The 20,828-nt window shown below is 35.2% G+C and overlaps 2 protein-coding genes across 2 annotated transcripts; one reads left to right on the top strand and one right to left on the bottom strand.

Annotated features, from left to right (window-relative positions):
* Nucleotides 1-1,571: 1,571 nt before the first annotated feature.
* Nucleotides 1,572-3,945, bottom strand: LOC139100172 (1-acyl-sn-glycerol-3-phosphate acyltransferase delta-like). Its single transcript, XM_070652781.1, has 3 exons — nt 3,924-3,945; nt 2,739-3,032; nt 1,572-2,506 (listed from the first exon to the last, which is right to left on the bottom strand). Exons 1-3 carry the CDS (start codon nt 3,943-3,945, stop codon nt 1,572-1,574), a joined length of 1,251 nt encoding a protein of 416 aa, XP_070508882.1.
* A 2,332-nt stretch (nt 3,946-6,277) lies between these two features.
* Nucleotides 6,278-20,146, top strand: fat-spondin (extracellular matrix protein f-spondin). Its single transcript, XM_070653282.1, has 11 exons — nt 6,278-6,522; nt 7,697-7,914; nt 13,255-13,443; nt 13,503-13,669; nt 14,637-14,824; nt 14,909-15,244; nt 16,875-17,165; nt 17,529-17,612; nt 17,807-18,418; nt 18,538-18,579; nt 19,700-20,146. Exons 1-11 carry the CDS (start codon nt 6,345-6,347, stop codon nt 19,768-19,770), a joined length of 2,376 nt encoding a protein of 791 aa, XP_070509383.1. The 5' UTR covers nt 6,278-6,344; the 3' UTR covers nt 19,771-20,146.
* Nucleotides 20,147-20,828: the final 682 nt, after the last annotated feature.

The following is a 20,828-nucleotide window of genomic DNA, read 5'->3' as shown; positions in this document are numbered from 1 at the left end:
AAATAAAAATCAGACAAAGCAGTTCAACATCGTAGAAAAAACAGTTCCTATAATAGTCCACGTGAAAGTGATTCGCTCACCCTCCATTTAAGCTACCGACAATATCTATTAAAAAGATACCTCAACGAGGGGTTTCGAAACATTTTCAGCAATTTAAAACGTTAATATCCAGCAAGACAAGGCAAAAAAAGTTTTTTTTTTTCGCAAGTTTAACTTTCATTTTGTAAATGTTTGTTCCAGAGGTCGAAGTCGTTGCGAAAAGTTCACTTCACTTCGCTAAAATTTCGATCGGTTTCAAGTCAGCTCGAGTGAACACGAAAAAAACGTGTTCACTTTAACCGAGACCGGTTTCGAGTCGACTAAAGTGAAGTCAAAAAAATCAATTCGGTTTCGCATCGACTAAAGTGAACACGAAAAAATCAATTCGGTTTCGCATCGACTAAAGTGAACACGAAAAAACGGATTCGGTTTCGCCTCGGTTAAAGTGAACACGTTTTTTTCGTGTTCACTCGAGCTGACTTGAAACCGATCGAAATTTTAGCGAAGTGAAGCGAAGTCATATCGACTTCACTTCACCAACTTCGACCTCTGGTTTGTTCTTCTACTTACTTTTCCTCCTTTCATCTGTTAACTTGTGGCTTCAATTTGTATATTTTTTTATTCATCTTGAAATTATTATTACTAAGATACAGGAAATGTAATGTGACTGAAAAATGTGAAGAAGTTAAAAGTTTTCTTCCTTTTTTGGTAAAAGTAGCAAATTCAGCGATTTTAATGGAATTAAAATTTTACCTTGATGTTGATTTTTGGGAAATTTAACAGACGAGCAATTTGAGGGGTAATTTTGACTTTTAATACCTTTTTATTTTATTTAATTCCATTTCAATGAATATTGGTAACAAGAAATTAAGTTTTAATAATTAAGGGTGCGCCAATAGGCCTATATTGTGCAGTGTGAGCCAGACTGTCTATCTGATCTGTCTGTCTATCTGATCTGTCTGTCTATCTGATCTGTCTGTCTATCTGATCTGTCTGTCTATCTGATCTGTCTGTCTATCTGATCTGTCTGTCTATCTGATCTGGTCTATCTGATCCGGTCTATCTGATCCGGTCTATCTGATCTGGTCTATCTGATCTGTCTGTCTATCTGATCTGGTCTATCTGATCTGATCTATCTGATCTGATCTATCTGATTTGGTCTATCTGATCTGGTCTATCTGATCAGGTTTATCTGATCTGGTCTATCTGATCAGGTCTATCTGATCAGGTCTATCTGATCTGGTCTATCTGATCTGGTCTATCTGATCTGTTCTATCTGATCTGATCTATCTGATTTGGTCTATCTGATTTGGTCTATCTGATCTGGTCTATCTGAACTGGTCTATATGATCTGGTCTATCTGATCTGGTCTATCTGATCTGGTCTATCTGATCTGTTCTATCTGATTTGGTCTATCTGATCTGGTCTATCTGAACTGGTCTATATGATCTGGTCTATCTGATCTGGTCTATCTGATCTGTCTATCCTATCTGCATGCCTATTAGCCCACCAATTCAACCCCCCTACACAATTCAATACAATATTGGACGTAAATAAATATAGGAATAATCATGAATATCACAAGCTATTCTCACCAACGTAACAATGTTTGAATAATTTTGCATATCCTTATAATATAAATGAACAATCACAGTATATCCACCGACAATTGTCACGACCATCCAAAGTACACACCAGCAAATGAAATTTATGAGAATTGAGTTGTGATTCTGCATTGGAATTGCTTTCAAATTTCCATTTTTATTGAAGTTTCCATGCTCAATGAAATTCTCATGAAGCTCATCTTTAGATTTGAAAATTTTATAAATTCCATCGAATGTTGGATCGACGTTATTGAATGGAATTCTTTCGAGATATACGTGAGCCTTCATCTTCCGACATTGCATCATGCTTGAAAATTTTGGACGAGCGAAATTTTTTGTATCAAATGCAATTTGTGCATTCAAGATGGTGTTATATCCTTGTTGCTTTAGTGCTTCATATGATACAGCAAATCCTTTACTTCTTGGTAGCAAATGATGCATCAGTGGCGATAGCTGCTGATCTAATGAAAACTTTATCGATTCCGCATGTCGTTGTTTTGTGAATCGTGGTCCCTCTGGCATAAAAACGACCCAAACATCATTACCATTTGTGGATATATCTTTAAATCTCTTCTCTATTGTTGTCTTATCTTGTTCGTAGCTTAATTTGAGTCTAATGTGTTGAGACAAATAAATATGCCAACCAATAAATGGTATATGCTTAACGAAATCTTTTGCGTAGCAAATGTCATTGCCTAACTTTTGGAAATGATTCATTATTACCATCCATAAAAGTATGTCAATATCATGTGAGTGATTTGCAATGACAAAAACTTTTTCATGCTTCAGTGATTCATAATCACTTGGACTACAGTAGAATATTATTTCCGAGTTTGACCAGTGTTCGTAGAAAAATACGGTTTCTGTATTTAGGTTGAAATGAGAATTGTGGATGGGAAAATTTTGAGATGATTAATTTTTTGGATGTTTTATATGAGTTTTTCGGGGAATTTTAATATTAAATTTTGAGGTTGATTCAAATTTTTGGGAGTTTTATCAAGGACCGGACACTCCAAAAGCACAGTCTTGTACTTGCTGTAGTAACTTTGCTTGCTGTAGTAACTTTACTTGCTTTACTTGCTGTTCTTCATCTACTTGTGGTACTTCCTGTACTTGCTGTACTTCTTGTACTTGCTGTTCCTGCAGTACTTGCTATAATTACTGTACTTGCTGTTATTGCTATACTTGATGTTCTTGCTGTACTTTTTACACTTGCTGAACTTGCCGTACTTGAGTTGAACTTGATTGGTACCTGCTGTACTTGAGCTATACTTGCAGTACTTGCGCTACTTGCTGTACTTACCGTTGTTGCTGTAACTACTGTACTTCTTGGACTTGCTGTACTTACTGTACTTGTATGGAAAGTACTGTACATTGGAGTGTCTGATCCTAGTTTTTACCAATTGTTTGAACTATTTTAATACTCACGAGCCATAAACGTCCAATTGACATACTGAACTATCCAAAAGTAGAGTCTCTTACTCAATGGCCTCACCAGAATCAGAAGAATCAAATGGACTAAATTGATTACTAAGGAAGACAATACAAAAATCGTAAAAATAAACATTTTTGTAGGAAATGTTCCTTTTAAACTGAATAAACATCGTAATAAACACATTGGACTTGATTGTTTTAACTTTAAACTTTGACTGATTTTTGAATATGAAAAAAAATATTTTGTGAATTTTTTATAGATTTTTATCTTAATTGCTGGGTAGTTAGGTATTTTAATTGATTACTGTTTCTATTTTTTGGATTATATTGTCACATAACAGTGGATGGAGACCAATTAAAAATGTAAATGTAAAAAACAATACATATTTTAATCACTTAGAATGCTATACAATAAGTTTTTTTGTTTTACTTTTCACTTTCATACCCTAAAAAGCAATCTCGCCTTTATATGCTCATTTTTTGTTATGACGTCCCAAAAAGTTATTGAATGCTCCTCTTGATTCGATGGTTCATCAGTTGAATATTCCTCAAATGCACACACCAATTTACAACAAGATTCGGGCAATTTGCCAGAAATGAGATTCAGCATAGATTTCATCAGGTCTATCATCCTTCCTCAAAAATTCACCATAACCTACCTCGGAGAATTCGAGAATTCTCGGAATGTCAAATGTTTAAATGGAATTTACCCATTGCCCTTAACGTAATAATTGAACGGCCCCAAAACCCATAAACCGATAACTCATTCATCAAATATTTAAAAATCGAAGAACAAAAGCAAAACATTTCACATTCTTATTCCCTTTACATTCTCATCGTTCTCACCGTTCTCACCATCAGTTTCCATTTCCACCGATTCACTAATGTAATTCAATAATGAAAGAACAAACACAAAAATTTTTTGTCGTTGAAATAAATTTTCATTAATCCTTTTTTACGAAGAACAAAGATAAATATTTGAAATGTAAATACTCGCTTGATTGGAAAAGCGAATCTCAAATGGGAAAGTGAGACGAGGGTGAGAACAGCTTTTTATTGTCATTGATACTGTAGCCCAGAGTGTGGCCGTCTCAAATTCGAATTTGTCGACATTCGACTGTCGAAAAATTCGAACTTTTCGAACCTAACTTATTTTAAAGTATAAATATACGTTACGAGAAAAAATAGAAGTAACGGTCAAAAAATATTTGAATTTTAACCACAAAAATTTTTATTTGAAAAAATTAACGGTCGTTTTTGAGACAGCCATACTCTAATGTAGCCTTTCGTAAATGGCACGACAGAAAAAAAAGTTTTTTATTTCCACTTGTACTTTTAGATATAGCTTATCAACATTGTTACCGTTAAGTGGCAGTGGAAAGGTTGGATAAAAGCTAATTGAAGGAATACATTGTTGACAGTCACCTACTTTTTTTTGTTGGGAAAAAAACATTTAAAGATAGTAAAAGTCTGTGTGAAAATATGCTACAGGTAGCATAACTGTACATTAAAATTTAATTATGACTGAAATTTTCCATCGATGCATTTTCATAGAAAAAACCAGAGACACTAAGTTTGTTAGGTATGAGGACATCATTGTTGCAATTTTTATGAGATGATGGAAGCAAATTTACATTTAACTGTCATTTATGTAGCATAAACTAACATAATAAAGATGTACACGTTGATGTCCATTAGCTGCTTTGTAATTAGATATAGTTTTGTGCTGCTTCGTGTTGCTGTAGATAATCCATGGTATGTAATTTTGTTACGAATAGCACAAATTGGTTAATCGGTCAAATATCCGGCCGTCGAGCAATGTGACTATAAGTTGATGCCTGATTCGATTTCTATCTATGTGACTCTTACTTGGAGCCGGCACTATGCCAGCTCTATGCCAGAGTCATGCTGATCTGGTCCTGCGTTTTGGATTTTGAATTGATTGAACCAGGTCGACGTCATTCTGGAGTGATTTTACTGATTCAGCAATAAACTATTGCTTACTTATTTACTCGGCTGGCTGTACAAATCAATTGTGATTCATGGCCTCCCTCAGATGACTCCTAAAGCTAGGTCTATCATGGCTCAGTCATGCCATTAAATATTATTACTCCAGAAAGTATAAGGCGTAGAAATGGCTAAAAATAAAGCCTTAGGCTAACTTAACTCTGGCCTGATGTCGTTTCCTTATCCGGGATACCATACCAGACTATAAAGGATTATCCTAGAGTCACCTACTTACTCTATTCTAGCTGCCGTAGGCTATCCAAATCCATCCTATCCCAGGTCCCTTCGACTAAGGGTAGGACAGTCCTACTCACTCTAAAATCCTAGATAAGTTAAGAAACCCGTCACGGAGATCGGATTTCATCGAATGTAGTGTGAGGCCACAATCACCCTGGTCTGGGTCTGGATTTTTGGACATTTCTATGGCGTATGCTTTCCGGGTATTCTTAGTGACTTCACAACAATTTTATGAAAATTTTTGCATTTTTTCACGTCATTTTCAATTGTCCAATTGTTAGCCTTGCATTAAAATTCACAAAAAGCATGAAAAATTCTCAACAGCACAAAACTACTGCATTCAAGTAGCTGTAAAATTGCTTTGCAAATTAAAATCTTTTGAAAATTATTTCGTTTTGAAAATATTCAAACCAAAGTATGTACAACCATCGAAACCGCAATATTGTTAGTTCTATCCACTTTAATGAAAATATCATAACAATAGCAATTTTGAGGCTTATGAATAGATGCAGAAAATTTAATTATTCAGGATATTGGTTATGTTTTTTGCAGCATAATGTTTTGAAAATATTAATATTGAAATTGATATTATGAAATAATTGGACTTGAAGTGTAGCTTTTTGGAACTAAATCGCTATAATATCTACCAATTAAATGTTTGGAGACTGAGCAGATTAGAATATGAGGTATGGAAGCATGAACAGCTCAGCATGGAGTCTTAAAACAAACCCAAAACAACGAAATTCGCAACAAAAAAGATTCAAAAATTAATCATCCGTTACAACACAGACTTAATACATCCGCATACATAGATCATCTCCATACATAACAGCATCCACCACATGCATCATCTCTATCTTATCTCAAGTATATAATTGTAGAATTCATGTCATAGGTCACACACTGAAAAATAACGAGAGCAAAAATATTTATTTTCAGTTTCTTTAAAACATTCGTGCTGTATAGTCTGACAGTGTGGAGGAAATTAATGTGCTAGAACAAGACATAGCATAGGAAGAAGAAATGAATTTCCGTATATTTCAATTTCTTTTAATATCCGTCTTACTGACATTTGTACATTCGTGTAAGAAAGTTCCGCCAAAAATTTTAAATCCTGGACGGAAACGAATCGGTGATAACGGATATCGATTAGTGATTGGAAACAATCCAACTGGCTATGAACCTGGAAAGATTTATAATTGTAAGTGTGAATTGTCAGTGATAAATGGAAATTTATGGATTTAAATTGCGGAAGTACGAATTTTTTTCATTTCTATAAAAAAGTTGATGAGATTGGAGAGCCTTGAAGTGTCAAGTTTTGAACATTATTCAAATTTCTTCAACTGCAATGAAATTTATTATTCAGTGATAAGTGGAAATGAGTTGGGAAGTGATTTGAGTTGAGGGGGTTTAGAGCGCATTTTTGTAGAGAATTATGAATAAATGTCAATATTTTGGGACGTTGACTTATGAATTGATAAGAACCAGGGGAATAAGTTGAAGCAATTTTCCCATGAATAGGCAGGATGTTTGACTACTCCCTTCTCCTCTCTCCCTAAATACTCATCTGCTGTGATTCATTAATTTCCTAGAATGGCGCCTGACACTAGTTCTATTACGGGCTTTTGTGTGTCATTTACCAATAGCAGATGCAATTCTGTTTCTATAAGCAGTTCCGCTCCATGAAATAGCCCTTATACTCATCTCCCCCCTCTCCACCTCTCTCCACCTCTCTCTACATACTTCTCTGATGTGATTATTGACTTTTCAAGGATGGGGTCTGGCACATGCCCTATTACAGGCTTTCATATGGCATTTATCAAAAGCAATTACAGTATTATGTTTATCAACAGCCATCTTTTATGAAATAGCCCCCTCATATCCAAAATGGACCTCTATATTTCCAAATAACTAAAATATTGTTGGGGAACGTTCACTTATTACGTAACGCTCTTGCCAAGGAGGTTAGTGGGGAGGGGTGACTATTGAGAACTTGTTATGTCTCAAACAATGAAGATCTATGAAGATTCTGTTACGTATGAAGGAAAGAGGTTCAAAAAGTCAATTTTTGGCATTACAAGTTACATAACTACTGAACGACCCCTCATAAAATCCATAAAATATCAATTCAAAACCCCTCAAAAATTGCATCAAAAATCCAACTCCAATGTCAAGAGTTCATCGTCCAATCCACCTATTTCAAACTTAATCATCATCATCGTATGCTCCACTTAATAGGACAAAACAAACACATAATCACATACACTAATGACTAATGTGTGCAAAAAAACACTCATCAAGTTATCAATTTATTCTCATAAATCTTCTTTCCTCTACTCACAAAATCTCTCAAATTAATTCTCTCTTATTTACAGTGTTTTTAGTCGGCTCACGAGATTACTTACAGTTGCAACAATTTACTCATTTTATGATAACAGCGGACGCTATAAATATTGAAACAAATCGAACAACTGTTGCCGGTCCAAAGCGTGTTGGACGTTTTCAGCTTTTTGGTGATGCATTGACAAAGTTTTATGAAAGTTGTGTTAATACCGTGTCTGAGGCTGATGATTTTCCGAAAACTGAAGTTCAGGTGAGGGGTTTAAATGCGATTTATTGAATGATTATTGATAACTGGGAGTCATTAGTTGATAATTGGGTGGATTTTGTTGATTTTTGAACTTTTGTGGGATTCATTTATATATTTGTAAGTTCAAAATCAACTCGGATTTTGTATGGAAAAATCGACTCGACTTCACATACAATTAAAGGCAACTTTGAGAGCTACATTTTTTTATTTGGAGTTTAAGGATGTGTACATATGACAATTAATGATAACATTAGTGACTTCAACAGCTCTGATGCAGCTTTTCTCAAATTTAGACCAGGGAGTGATTATTGAGGGTTCTTGAAACTGAGATCAAGGCTTCTCAGTCTCGGTCTTGAGTTTTATCGAGATTGAATCAATCAAAAAGAATTCCCATAAATCGAGTATTCCTTGAATCTCGTAAAAGTCGTCAAAAACGAGACTTAGTGAGCAATAGTGATTAGTCATATAATACCTAGAAGGTACACAACGTATAAAAGGTGAAAAAATTCGGTGTCAGACTGACGTGACCCTAGCTTGAGGCCAGAATTTTACTGAATAACGATCCACTTTAATCCGATCTGGCACCAGATTTTGCACCTTTTCTTTGTAGTGTACCTTGTGGGTCAGTAAATTAAACTGCAAGTGAGTACAAACTTTTAATAAACTTAATTACCAATCTTAATGTCAATAAAGTTTTTCGAACATCTTCCGTAATAAAACTTACAAATTCTATCTACTCAATGTCCATACTAGTTTCCAATATCAGTTACAAACTAAAGTTCCAGTCTTCCCGAGCAGTACAATACGGCGAACCTCAATATCATTTCAAAAATGGGTTGTCAAGTCAAGGCAACTTCCCCGAGCGACATAATTGAAGATTGAAGATGGCTCCGTAACATAACTTTTAAGGATCCTCTTTTATTAATGCTAAATGAATGCCTCCTTCCTTTGGTGTCAATATAGCTGACAAAAATAGACAGCTCCCTTTTGGTGTTAATAAAAGAGGTTTAGCCTAGTCTTGACACTCCGTAGCGGAGCCTTTTCCATTTGTGTTGCTCGGGTTAGCGTTTTAACCTTAACACAGCAACATATTGCTGTCCTAGCGAACACATTGTGCTGCTCGGCAATTTATTTTATTTAAACTTGATTTAAACTACAAATCGTTCAATAGAAAGTAAGTTTAAGTTTCCAATTTAAAAGAAAAACTGAGAAAAACTTGAAGTTGATGAAAGAAAAATGGAACTAAAGTCAATATTGAAAGAAAGTAGATATTCATTTAATTCAATTTAAAATTGACTTCTGAAGTATCTGTGACTATGATTGAGTCAAATAGAGATTAATGTGAAAAACTTAAATCAAAATTACTTCCATGAATTTTCCTCAAGTTTTCTGTTTTTCTCACATTTTCACTACCGCTGCTTTTTTCCTGGTAAATTCGTTTACCATAAATTGTTCATCTTTTATGTCATAAACCAAATGACAAAATTGAAAATAACAAAAATTGTCATAAACACATGAAAAATAACAACAACAACAAAATTGTCGATTCCAAAACGGCAATGAAAATTGAGTGATTCACGAAAGAAGATTTCATTCTGTTTTATTTCCTTTTACTGCTGAAATATGCTGCCTTTTTGGTGATGGAGGAAAATAAAGTTGATTGATTACATGAGAAAATTGAATCACATTTAAAAGACAAGCTTTTTGCGTTGCACGGTGCTCAGTTTGATGTGACATGGAGGCTTGAGCAAGTTTCTTCTTGGAGTTGGGTCATTAAGCGACGAGAAACTTTATACAAATGACGATTCAGAGATGAAAATTGTCTTGGAATAATAAGTTTGTAATAGAATTTAATCATTCTTGGGATATACAACGTAATTCGTGTAGATTTGCTTCTTTATGTTATTAAAGCTGAATAAATCAACGAAAAAATGCTTTATAAAGTTTTTAGTCAAAATGGTTTTGCTTATGACATCTCCTATAGACGGTAATTTAAGTCCCACTTTATTAAAATCGTGAATGTCAATTTAAAGGATGTTGTTTGCTTACTTAAACAAAGAAATAGTCGAAAATCCAACTCCAAGTCAACGTTAATAACTCTAGCACCAGACCAGAGAACAGGTGAAATTTCGTCTTAGGACAGAGTCGAGTTGGCCTGAGGCCAGAGACAAGATAGTCTGAAGCCAAAGTCAAGCCTGTTTCTAGAGCCTAGTTGTCTTGATTTCAGAGTATAGTTGATCTGAGGCTGGACTTAAGTTAGTCTGAGGCTGCCAACCTGACCAGAGGCAAAAATTAAGTTTATCTAAGGCCAGAATCAAGGTAGCTTAAGACTAGAGTCTTGTTGTTCTAAGGCTAGAGTTAAGTTGACCTGAGACCAGATTTCATTGAATCTGGTCTAGAGCTGAAGCCATGCTGTTCTAGGGTCGGACTTTCTGCAATTTCTACGTCCTTAGCCTTCCAATAATCATGAGCATACTTGCTCTAATTTTCATAATTCAAGTTGATTGATTACATAATTTAATCCAAGACTTCAACATAATTGCATGCTTTAAAAATTCAGCAGTCGACTGCAGTCCTTGAAATGAAAAGCTTGAAAATTATAATTTTCCATCAATTTATTCATAATACATTGTTAGCATTTCCACAACTTTTAGTTCTGTTGATTATGAAATTTCGAGTGCATTTATCACAGAAATAGATTCAATAAGAAGGCACAAAAGAAGCACAAATTTCCACGTCAAAAGTTTTTCTCACTTTTCTAATTTAACATTCAACCAAAAACTTTTTCATTTTGGCATATTTTTAACATTAAAATCACAACAACCAGAAGGTGAACTCAGATTCCGTTTTTATTTTTGGCTGTATAATCGTATGTCGCGACTCACGAGCAACAGCAAGCAACAACATAAGTTGAAAGAGAAAATTGGAAAAGTTTTAACAGTGTTTCTTGATTATTTCTCACGAAATGTTGCTTTAAATGGCTTTGAATCTTTGACACTTTGCTGAGTGTTTTGAGCTTAATATAGGAATATTGTCTGAATGAAGTTTAAGAATGAATATAAATTAGAAATGTGCATTTGAGGATAAGATTTGGGTCATGGGTTTGAGGCAATTTTTTGAGGCAAATTTCATGTTTTGTCATAAAAATTGGCACTGCTGACACGGTCAGGAACACAACCAATTTGAATATGACGTCCAAAAATTTTGGGTGGATTTCTAAATATTTTTCTCGAAAAACCCAAGGAATTGAAGAATTTTATCCAAAAGTTGAGTTTGACCTTCACACAAGACGACATGGTGCTTCAAAAGCATAGTGACATCTATTTTCGGGTAATTTTTAGAACAAAATATGAAATTTGTCAGATTGGGCTATTTCATAGACTAAGAGCTGCATTTCCAGAACTAAGCCATACATGCTGACGTGCATCCTTTGCTAAAACTATGATAAAGGTCCCGTAAATGTAATTACTACTCAAACTCTGTGAATCTGACCAAAAACGATTAAAAGCTCAATTTACTGCTGCCCTAATGAAAATAAACTGGATGTAAAATTTGCTTAATATTCCAAGCTTCATATCAAGCTAAATTAACTTCCTTAAAAAACACAAAATCCCATAATATCAAGCTCAATAACACTTCATTGAATATCACTTCCATCAAACCAAAAATAGCCTCATCAAAATTCAAATCTTATCCATCAATATTCAATAGCTTCATAGATTTTTATTCTAACAAAATTTTACATCCCCATATTTTATGCAACACGTGCCACAAAGTTAAGAATTTATATATAGACATGCTGTAAGGTTGACAAAAAACTTTTTGATTTTAATTGTTCACGTCAATACACAATGATTTTTGTTCTTGAAACTTTATCAAGTCATGGAGACGAGATGTAAATTTTCTGCTCCATAAATTGCTCAACAAAATATTGAGCAACAGGTCATTTAACAGGCATGTGAGCAATTATATTCAAGGCGAAGTGGAAATTTGAATTTATTTTGTGCTTCCTGTTGGGTCTGGTTGATGGGAATGGAATGTTTCTTGAATATTTAAAATGGTTAGCATCCACAGTGGTACAACAAAGTTGCTAGGTCACCGCTACGTAGCTTTGTTGACAGCAAAACGTGCGATGACGCTCGAGTGGACACAATGCGGCATATCGCAAATCAGTCACGGTGCTACCAGGATAGCTTCGAGTCTTACCGATAAAACGGCGACGTAGTGATGCCTTGCGAATTTGATGTGCTTTTCGATCCAGTGTTGATATCTTGCCTTTGACTTTAAAAAGGCAAACTTTGCAAAGGCAATGAAAAGGCAAAGTTTCTTAACATAAATTCTATCAAAGTCAGCTTAAAGGCAAAGGCAATTTTTGCTGCCTTTTCAAAGGTAAAATCTTTGCAAAGTCAAAGGCAATGCCTTTTTCAAAGGCAATCCATATCAACACTGGTTCGATCTAGTAATAAACAACTTAATGTCTAGTTGATGATTAGTTCAAGTGGTTTTTTGGCCATTTGGAATGCCTACATAATGGCTGTTTGGACAGAAATAGCACAAATCGATTAATCGATCCAAAATCCGGCACTAGAACTGCGTGACTCTAACTTGGTGCCAGCTTTAAACCGAGTCCGATGCCAAGTTATAGTCAGGCCGATCACATATTTAAATGTCCACATGGTAATCAAGTGAACCTTTAAGTTAGAGAAAGCAGTGCCAACTTATTAGCGGATTCTAAGCTGCGTCCAAGTGACTTTCGTCACCAAGAGCGCACACTGAGTTCTAGTTATAAGGTCCGTTTAGCTACCATGTACAGAATTCATGAACATGTCTCAGATTGGCACCGAATGCGACATTCTAGCTTTGCATCATAAGTAATAAGAGTGATGCTAGACTAGCCTAGATACTTGCTTATTATCATAATTACAAATTCAGTTGAAATTTACTCTTTACATCCTTGCAGCCCAAATATGCCCTAAAATTCTTCTTAGTCCAAAGAATCACTCAAAATCATCAAAGCACGCAATCATTCTGCATCAAAAACCCAAGAATCAACAAATTCAATTCAATATTCTTAGAAAATTACATCTGAATATCTTTTGATCATTACCATCAAAATTTGAGTAATAATTCAAGTCATAAATACATATCAGTGACAATTTTATGTCCTTTAGCATATGTTTATGCACACAAACTGTTTATCAAAATTAATATCAACATGAGTGGAAAGGAAATGAGGCATAAGGAGAAAAAAGATCAACAAAACATATATCATATACATGAAAATCCTACTTATGCACGAGCATCCAAAATTGAGTAAATTTTCTTATTATTTTTATTTGATAGACAATGTGGGTAGCACCAGCAAAAGGATCCGGCTGTGTACGTTTATCAGCAATGATTTATGAAGGCAAGGACGCATGGTACTCGGATGTTGGTGGACTCACGAAAATAATTTGTGAAGAGAAAGTCGATAAGGTGAAAAAAATTCTTGCTGATGATGAATGTTGTGCATGTGATGAAGCTAAATATAGCGTAAGTTCCATCATTTATTCATTTATATATAATTAAATATTAATTTATTCTTATGTCAGTTCGTGTTTGAAGGAATTTGGTCGAATGAGACACACCCGAAGGATTATCCATTCGCTATATGGTTAACACATTTTTCAGACATTGTTGGCGCATCGCATGACGCAAATTTCTCATTTTGGGGTGAGAACCATATTGCAACAGACGGTTTTCGTTCGCTCGCTGAATGGTGAGTCATTTGGATGATGTTGGGGGTTGAATATTATTAAAATTGATGGTTGGGATAGAGGAAGAGTAAGGGGGATGTTAAGTAAGGTCACTTAGTGTTGACGGTTAGCAGTTGGACTCAACATGACAGTTGAGTGGACAATATACAATAGCATGCAAAGAGCGTGCTCACAAGTGCAGAATTAGCAGAAAGAAACACTCACAAGCATGATCTTCTAGTATATTTACGATGAGCAAGTTCTCTAGAGCATGGTCTATGCCTATTAGGGTATAATTGGAACCTATGAAGTCTGCTTGGCTATTGGAACTTAGAAACCATTTGGAAGGTGCTTTGGTGCTCCGACCACATGAACATCACTTAGATCTAACTGTATTGTCACCTTACGATTGCATAATTTTGTTTATGCCTCAAGACAGATATTTTGAAGTCACTTGGAACATTTCAAAGCAGTTAACATCCTGAGCAGCACATCAGAATCACCAGGCCATCGCTTTGTTGCTGTGATGACGTCCCTAATGTCATGTTGACACTGCTCAGATCTAAATAAACTGTCCACTTGCTGTTTGGACCAAGCATCACCCATCATCATGTTTGGACCAATTGTTGAATTTATATGAAAGTACAGTAAGTACAGTACTGTACCACTGGAGTGTCTGACCCTTGGTTTGGTCAATATTTCAGTATATGCCGATCAAGTATGACATTAGTGAGCAAATAGCTTGCAAATAGCTCTTAAAACAGCCTTTTCTTGACCTTTACATAGCCAGATTACCAAGGTCAATTCACATTCCTTTAAATATTATGTCCATAATAAATCCAGTCAACAAGCTCTTCCCAATAAAGCCATCAAAAGATATTCATCCCATAAAAAATGCTGCTTAAAAAATCCTCTTAAAACATAAAAAATTTCATAACAAAAGCGAGCTATAGCAATAAAAAATATATATATTTTATATCCATTCCATAGGGGATCACCAAGGGCACTTGAAGAAGAATTGAGAGCAAAAGGTTCACGCCTACGTACATTGATAAAAGCGGGTGGATTATGGTATCCAAATGTTAATGCAAACACATCGTCGCATTTCCGTGTCGATCGTAAACATCATAAAGTATCATTAGTATCGATGTTCGGACCGTCCCCTGATTGGGTAGTCGGTATGTAACGATAATAATAAAAAATATATATTTTATGTACATATTTGATGCTCATTTTTGATGTGTCTCATTAAATTCAATAAGGTATCAGCGGATTAAACCTTTGTCGTAAAGACTGTACGTGGGAATCCTCACATGATATCGATTTATATCCATGGGATTCAGGAACGGATAGCGGTATCTCATATATGTCACCAAATGCTGAAACACAACCGCGCGAACGAATGCATAAAATAACAACAAAATATCCAGAAGATCCACGAGCACCATTTTATAATCCAAATAGTGATGAAATGACACCGCTGGCAAAATTGTACATTAGACGTGAAAAGGTTATAACGAGAAATTGTGATGAGGAATTATTGCAAGCACAAATCGTTGAGGTTTCCGAGAACGATGACAATGAGTCGAACAGTATACGTGAGTATAGCACAAAAATTTTATGGAATGTAAAATTTTTTACCGAGATGTTGAAAAAAGAGGCAGTCATAGATAATTGAGAATATTTTGGTAGTTGTGGAAATTTTTGCACGTTTTTGGAAGTGAAAATTTCGGAATATTTTGTAGTTTATGAAATTCTTTTGTCTATCGAAATAGTTTGCAGCGATGCTGGAACTCAATATTTTTTAATATTTTTTCGCTTCCTGTGTACAGGATGTACACAGACTATAGTCACAAGTGACATTCTTTGTACACTTAAAACTGCTGTAAAATGGTGTGTTTTGCATATTAATGGATTTAATTAGTGATGTAGTTTTCATATTAATGGAAAAAGTTGGTCGTTGTTGATTCTAGAAAATTTTTGTTCATGGTTGATTCTAAAAGTTTTGTGTACCATTATGTTTATGATGTATGTAAGCAAGTGTGACGTGTAAAGGGAAATGTATTTAGCATCCTGTATTTCTATCTATTGGGGAAATCCCTTTACAATTGGAATTGTGACAGGATTCGGGATGTGATATCGACTCAGGGGTGTTTAGGAAATCCGTGACGATTTAAGAGGGGTTAGGGAGGGGACTGTTGATGATGAAGGATCAAGTAATTTAATTTTTCAATTTTTAAAATTAAGTTTCGAATTAATTTTGGTTCTCGTTTTGGAGCCGACTTCGAGCTCTGCTTGTAGCTCTGAATCTGATGGGTCCAGGTAAACTTCACGCTCATGACAAGTTCTTTAGTGCAATGTGGCCTAGAGCCTCAATTTCGTCTTGATCTTATATAAACGTAAGCATACATTAACCAATGGTAGACAACCTATGTTCCGCGGCATAATATTGTACCGACATGAACCGCATATCGTGTCCGATTTAGGTCAATGCTTACCTCCAGGGTGTGCCATCAAACATAAAGGGTTGTCTACCACTGATTTAGATAGTTGAAGCATCTTAGCTTCTGAAAAATCACAAATTTTGGGAATGGATAGGTTTCGAACAGACGACTTTTGAATTATCACACCAAATTTAAGTCAAGCACTATGCCAATTACTAAACATAGGTACTCAACTGCTTTATAACCATGAACTATTAAGAACTTCACTAAGAACTTGTGACAAAGAATAAGCAAAAGTCTTTAAAGTCCCTTTTTCATGTTACATACTAAGTTTACAGCCCCTTATCAGCAAAGCAATGTTTTCAGCATCAACTTTCTCCCAATCCAGACATAAAACTATCTAAATCAGCATTTTCTGTAAGAAATCTCCAGAAAATCAATCCATCCTTTTCAAAAACTCTTTAAATCCTTCCTTCTATTCCCCACACACCCATTTCCATCACACTTAAATGCCATTCAAAAAATAATATCCAAATTAGCATGAAAAAAAAAGTCACCCAAAAGTCACATTTATCCTTTATATGTGAGAAATTTCCGCATCAAAAGGGACTCATTGGATGTGAAACTAAATTTAATCTTTTTCTCTTGTGTTTCCATCCGACTTGTGTGCATATGTCTTTTAATACTTTTTCCTATTGTAACATACAATCAAGGATTTATATTTTTTATGCTGTCTAAAAATAGAAAAAATCTATCTTTTTATTTCTTATTTCATCCTATCAAGCGGAATGTGAGGTCAGTGAGTTTTCCGCATGGTCACCATGCTCAGTGACGTGTGGTAAAGGCTTACGTGAACGTAGTCGTCGTTATCGTAATCCACAAAGTGCAACAGAAAAGGGTTGTAATCGTCAATTAATATATAAGGAGATGTGTGTAGCTGCTATACCCGAATGTGGTAAGGATGGTGAAGATAGCTCTGAGAATCTAGCTGAATCGCAAGCCACCGTTAATGAGCAAGGAGAGGGTTTGGGAATTTGTCGTACGACTCCATGGACTGATTGGAGTGAATGTTCAGGTTTGTTGAATTTTTATTGAATTGAAGGATTATTGGGGCTGTGCTTTGATGTGTGGATTGACATACTGACTGATTCAGTGACATACAGCGACATACAGTGACATACAGTGACATACAGTGACATACAGTGACATACAGTGACATACAGTGACATACAGTGACATACAGCGACATACAGTGACATACAGTGACATACAGTGACATACAGTGACATACAGTGACATACAGCGACATACAGTGACATACAGACATACATACGGCATGCATACATTGCCACAACCCTGGAAATCCCCCACCAAATTTCGATTATTAAACACATTAAATCATAACTGTACACTAATGTCCTTTCATACTTTTATTCAGCAACATGTGGTGTCGGTATAAGCATGAGAACGAGAACATTTGCTGATCGAGCTGGCCGAAAGAAATGTCCACACATTTCCATTGGTAAGTGTTAAAATGATTTATGTTTTTTTATTTCTCTCTCAATTTTATTTGCTTTTCGTCCTTCCTTCACATTTCACAATCAATCAATCAATCATCCTATGTCAACATTTATTTTATCGGATACGAAATGTTCAACATTCAATTCCCCTCATTATCATCGACTGATTATTGAACATAAAAATTATGTTATAAAGTTGAAAAGGTGAAATGTATGAAGCCTGACTGTAAAATAACGGATCTTGAGATACCAGACTCTAATTGTCCAGTCACAGCCTGGTCAGATTGGTCACCATGCAGTACAACATGCGGAAAAGGTGTACAAATTCGTACACGATTGTTGCTCGTTGAGCCCAACAAAAAAGCTGAATGTATGGCAAAAGGAAAGGAATTGAATCAACAGCGTGAATGTACGACACGTCAGGAATGTACACTTGACTTTGAAACGGCACGTACTGTTTGTAATTTACCATCTGATAATGGTGCATGTCGTGGATCGTACAAAAGATACTTTTACAATTCCAACAAGCAAGATTGTGAGGAATTTGAGTACGGAGGATGTCGCGGAAATCAAAATAACTTTTTAACCAGAGACGTATGCCTGAGTACATGCGGAATCGTTAGAAACACGGCACCAGTTAGTCGACCACAGTCAAGACAACAACAGACAGTTCCAGCTGCATCTCCAAGAATTTACACAACAACAATCAGAAACAATTACCAGACTACTGAGGCTTCCTTTGGTGATCAACCTGTTGACTGTATTCTTTCTGAATGGTCTGAATGGTCTCCATGCTCAGCTGAATGTGGTAAGCCTTTGTTATCTTTTCAATTCATATTATTATTTTTTGTATACATCCTTGATGTGTGCTTGTCTACTGGCTTTAATGTAAATGTTGACAGATGTTTTGTATTTTCTTGTTCGTAGGTCAAGTTGGTGTATCGGAAAGAACAAGACAAGTGCTAAAAGGTAATGTATATTGAGTAGCTGGGGAATGAAATGGATTTGGAAGGGATTTGTCTATTTTTAAAGAGATGTTAAAGTGAATTTAAAGGTAAAATTTTTGTGTTGAAGGCAAGATGAAGGTTAGGGTTCTGATAGGCTTTGAAATGGGGACTTTGGGGATGCTGTCAATCTGACCCCGAACAGACAAAGATCATGCTCATCGCTATGTTCATTATATTGATTGAGAACATGCTCATTTAGGTGAGTATGCTCATTGTCTGTTAGCAGACTTGGTGGCTGACCAAACATCAAGTCATTCATTTGAATACATCCTGTTCTCACTAAGAACACTGCTGGTCATCGAACTGGGCTAAGTTACGTAATTTAAATAATAGATTAAAGCATATTCAAACTCCTCGCTTGTAGGGTAGCAACCCCACAAACAGGCTAGACACAGCAGGATTACAACCTACTATCTCCAAAACCAAACTGTCAAAAGAAATTTACAAGAGGATAATAGATCAAAAATCCGACCTTAGGTCGTCGTGACTCTGACTTGGTTCCGGATTTGGTTTAAGTCACGTCGTCCTAGTGTCATATTTTGGATCAATTAACCAACTTGTACTGTTAGGGTCTGATAATGGGTTACAGCAACTTAAGAGGTTGTTAAGGATACAGAAGTAACCACTGGATCTGTATCCAAATTCATTTAATTTGTATCATTAATGCACGAGTAGAACAGACTGTGTTTACGAGACCGTGCGTCCATATTGTGGTCCAGACATATTAAAAGTCAAATTTGTCACTTAACTCAGGATCCACTCGAGTAATTGACTTGACTGATTCATATCCATTTCTTGCTTCAAAATCAAGCTTTCAATCTTAACTGACCCCAAAAACTAAACCAAAATCCCTAACGAATCATTAAATTGAATAGAATCTCTCACTTTAATTATGATTATAACCTACATTCATGTAAATAAATTAATTTTATTTAAGAAGTAGGATGTAAAATATTTATTACTCCATATGGACATAACGCAAGACAAACTACAAAATAATGGTGCATTACTATTATCCTCACCGGATGTAAAACTAATCCTAATTTAACCTCAATTTAATGCCATATTTAATTAATTTATAGAGCCACAAAATAACGGACAAGGCTGTGGAGAATTGACAAGACGTAAACGATGCAGAGGACGTTGTACATAAGATGAATAGGAGAGAAGAATAATTTGCTAAAGGAAAAGAAAAAAAGTTTAATGTACATACATACAAAATTGTATGTGTTATGTGTATCGAACGTCTGTGCTCCATTTGTGTTAACATAAAATCCATTAGATAGGTTGATAAATTTAGTTCTAGGTTAAAATGTGAATATGACGTTATCGGACATGAAATTTATTAGGTGAATATGTAATTTTTTTTTGATAAATTGAATTAGAATTTTGATGGAAATTGGGTGTATCCTAACGTAAATTAGACTTGAATTCTGCATAGAGTCAAGTCGACATACAAAACCCGAGCGACACAATTGAAGAAGGTTCAGCGAAAGCTCTTTTATTAGCATCAACTGGAATAAACCATTCGTCATGTGACATCCTAATGGCTATCATATGACAGACAGCTAATGGCACATGTGACTGTGACATCCTAATGACTGTCATGTGACTGTCACATGTTTCATCCTAATGACTGTCATGTGACTGTCACATGTTTCATCCTAATGACTGTCATGTGACATCCTAATGATTCTAATGACTGTCATGTGACATCTTAATGGCTGTCATTCGAGAGTCACATGTGACATCTTAATGGTAACCACATGACAGCCACATGAAGACGTCTTCCATTTATGTTAATAAAAGAGCTTTCACAAATCTTAAAGACTCCATAGCAGAGCCTTCTTCATTTATGTCGCTCGGAAATCCAGAACAACTTCAAATTCTGATTGTAAAATGTAAAATTCATGTCAAAATAATACAGCAATATTTAAATAAATACTACAAAAAGTACAGAAACTATTTTAAAATGTAGTTAACCTTAGTCTTTTTCAGGAGAAACTCGTCAACTCAATTTAAACTGAAAGCTTTAAATTTTCTCCCATTTCATGCTATTTTTAATAAAATTTAAATACACCAGCATTTTTATCTTATTTATATTGCTGTCAAAGAAAACTTTTTTTTTTCATTTCCTGCAAATATTTGTTTCTGCAAACTGCAAAATATCTCAGGTTAAGTATTGAAATAGAGCTCTTAAAAAGATGATTG

Source organism: Chironomus tepperi, unplaced genomic scaffold (assembly GCF_022539635.2).
Source record: "Chironomus tepperi strain 1889 unplaced genomic scaffold, CSIRO-AGI_Ctep_v1 contig_8, whole genome shotgun sequence".
NCBI lineage: Eukaryota > Metazoa > Arthropoda > Insecta > Diptera > Chironomidae > Chironomus > Chironomus tepperi.
This window is presented reverse-complemented; position numbering and strand designations above follow the sequence as displayed.

Coding starts and splice junctions, on each gene's coding strand:
- LOC139100172 (XM_070652781.1), bottom strand. CDS start 3,945: ATGGAAACTGATGGTGAGAACG. Junction 3,033..3,923: donor GGAAACTGATGGTGAGAACG/GTGAGAACGATG, acceptor GGTAAAAACTAG/GATCAGACACTCCAATGTAC. Junction 2,507..2,738: donor AAGTACAGGAAGTACCACAA/GTAGATGAAGAA, acceptor ACCTAAATACAG/AAACCGTATTTTTCTACGAA.
- fat-spondin (XM_070653282.1), top strand. CDS start 6,345: ATGAATTTCCGTATATTTCAATTTCTTTTAATATCCGTCTTACTGACA. Junction 7,915..13,254: donor TTCCGAAAACTGAAGTTCAG/GTGAGGGGTTTA, acceptor TTTATTTGATAG/ACAATGTGGGTAGCACCAGC. Junction 18,419..18,537: donor TCCATGCTCAGCTGAATGTG/GTAAGCCTTTGT, acceptor TCTTGTTCGTAG/GTCAAGTTGGTGTATCGGAA.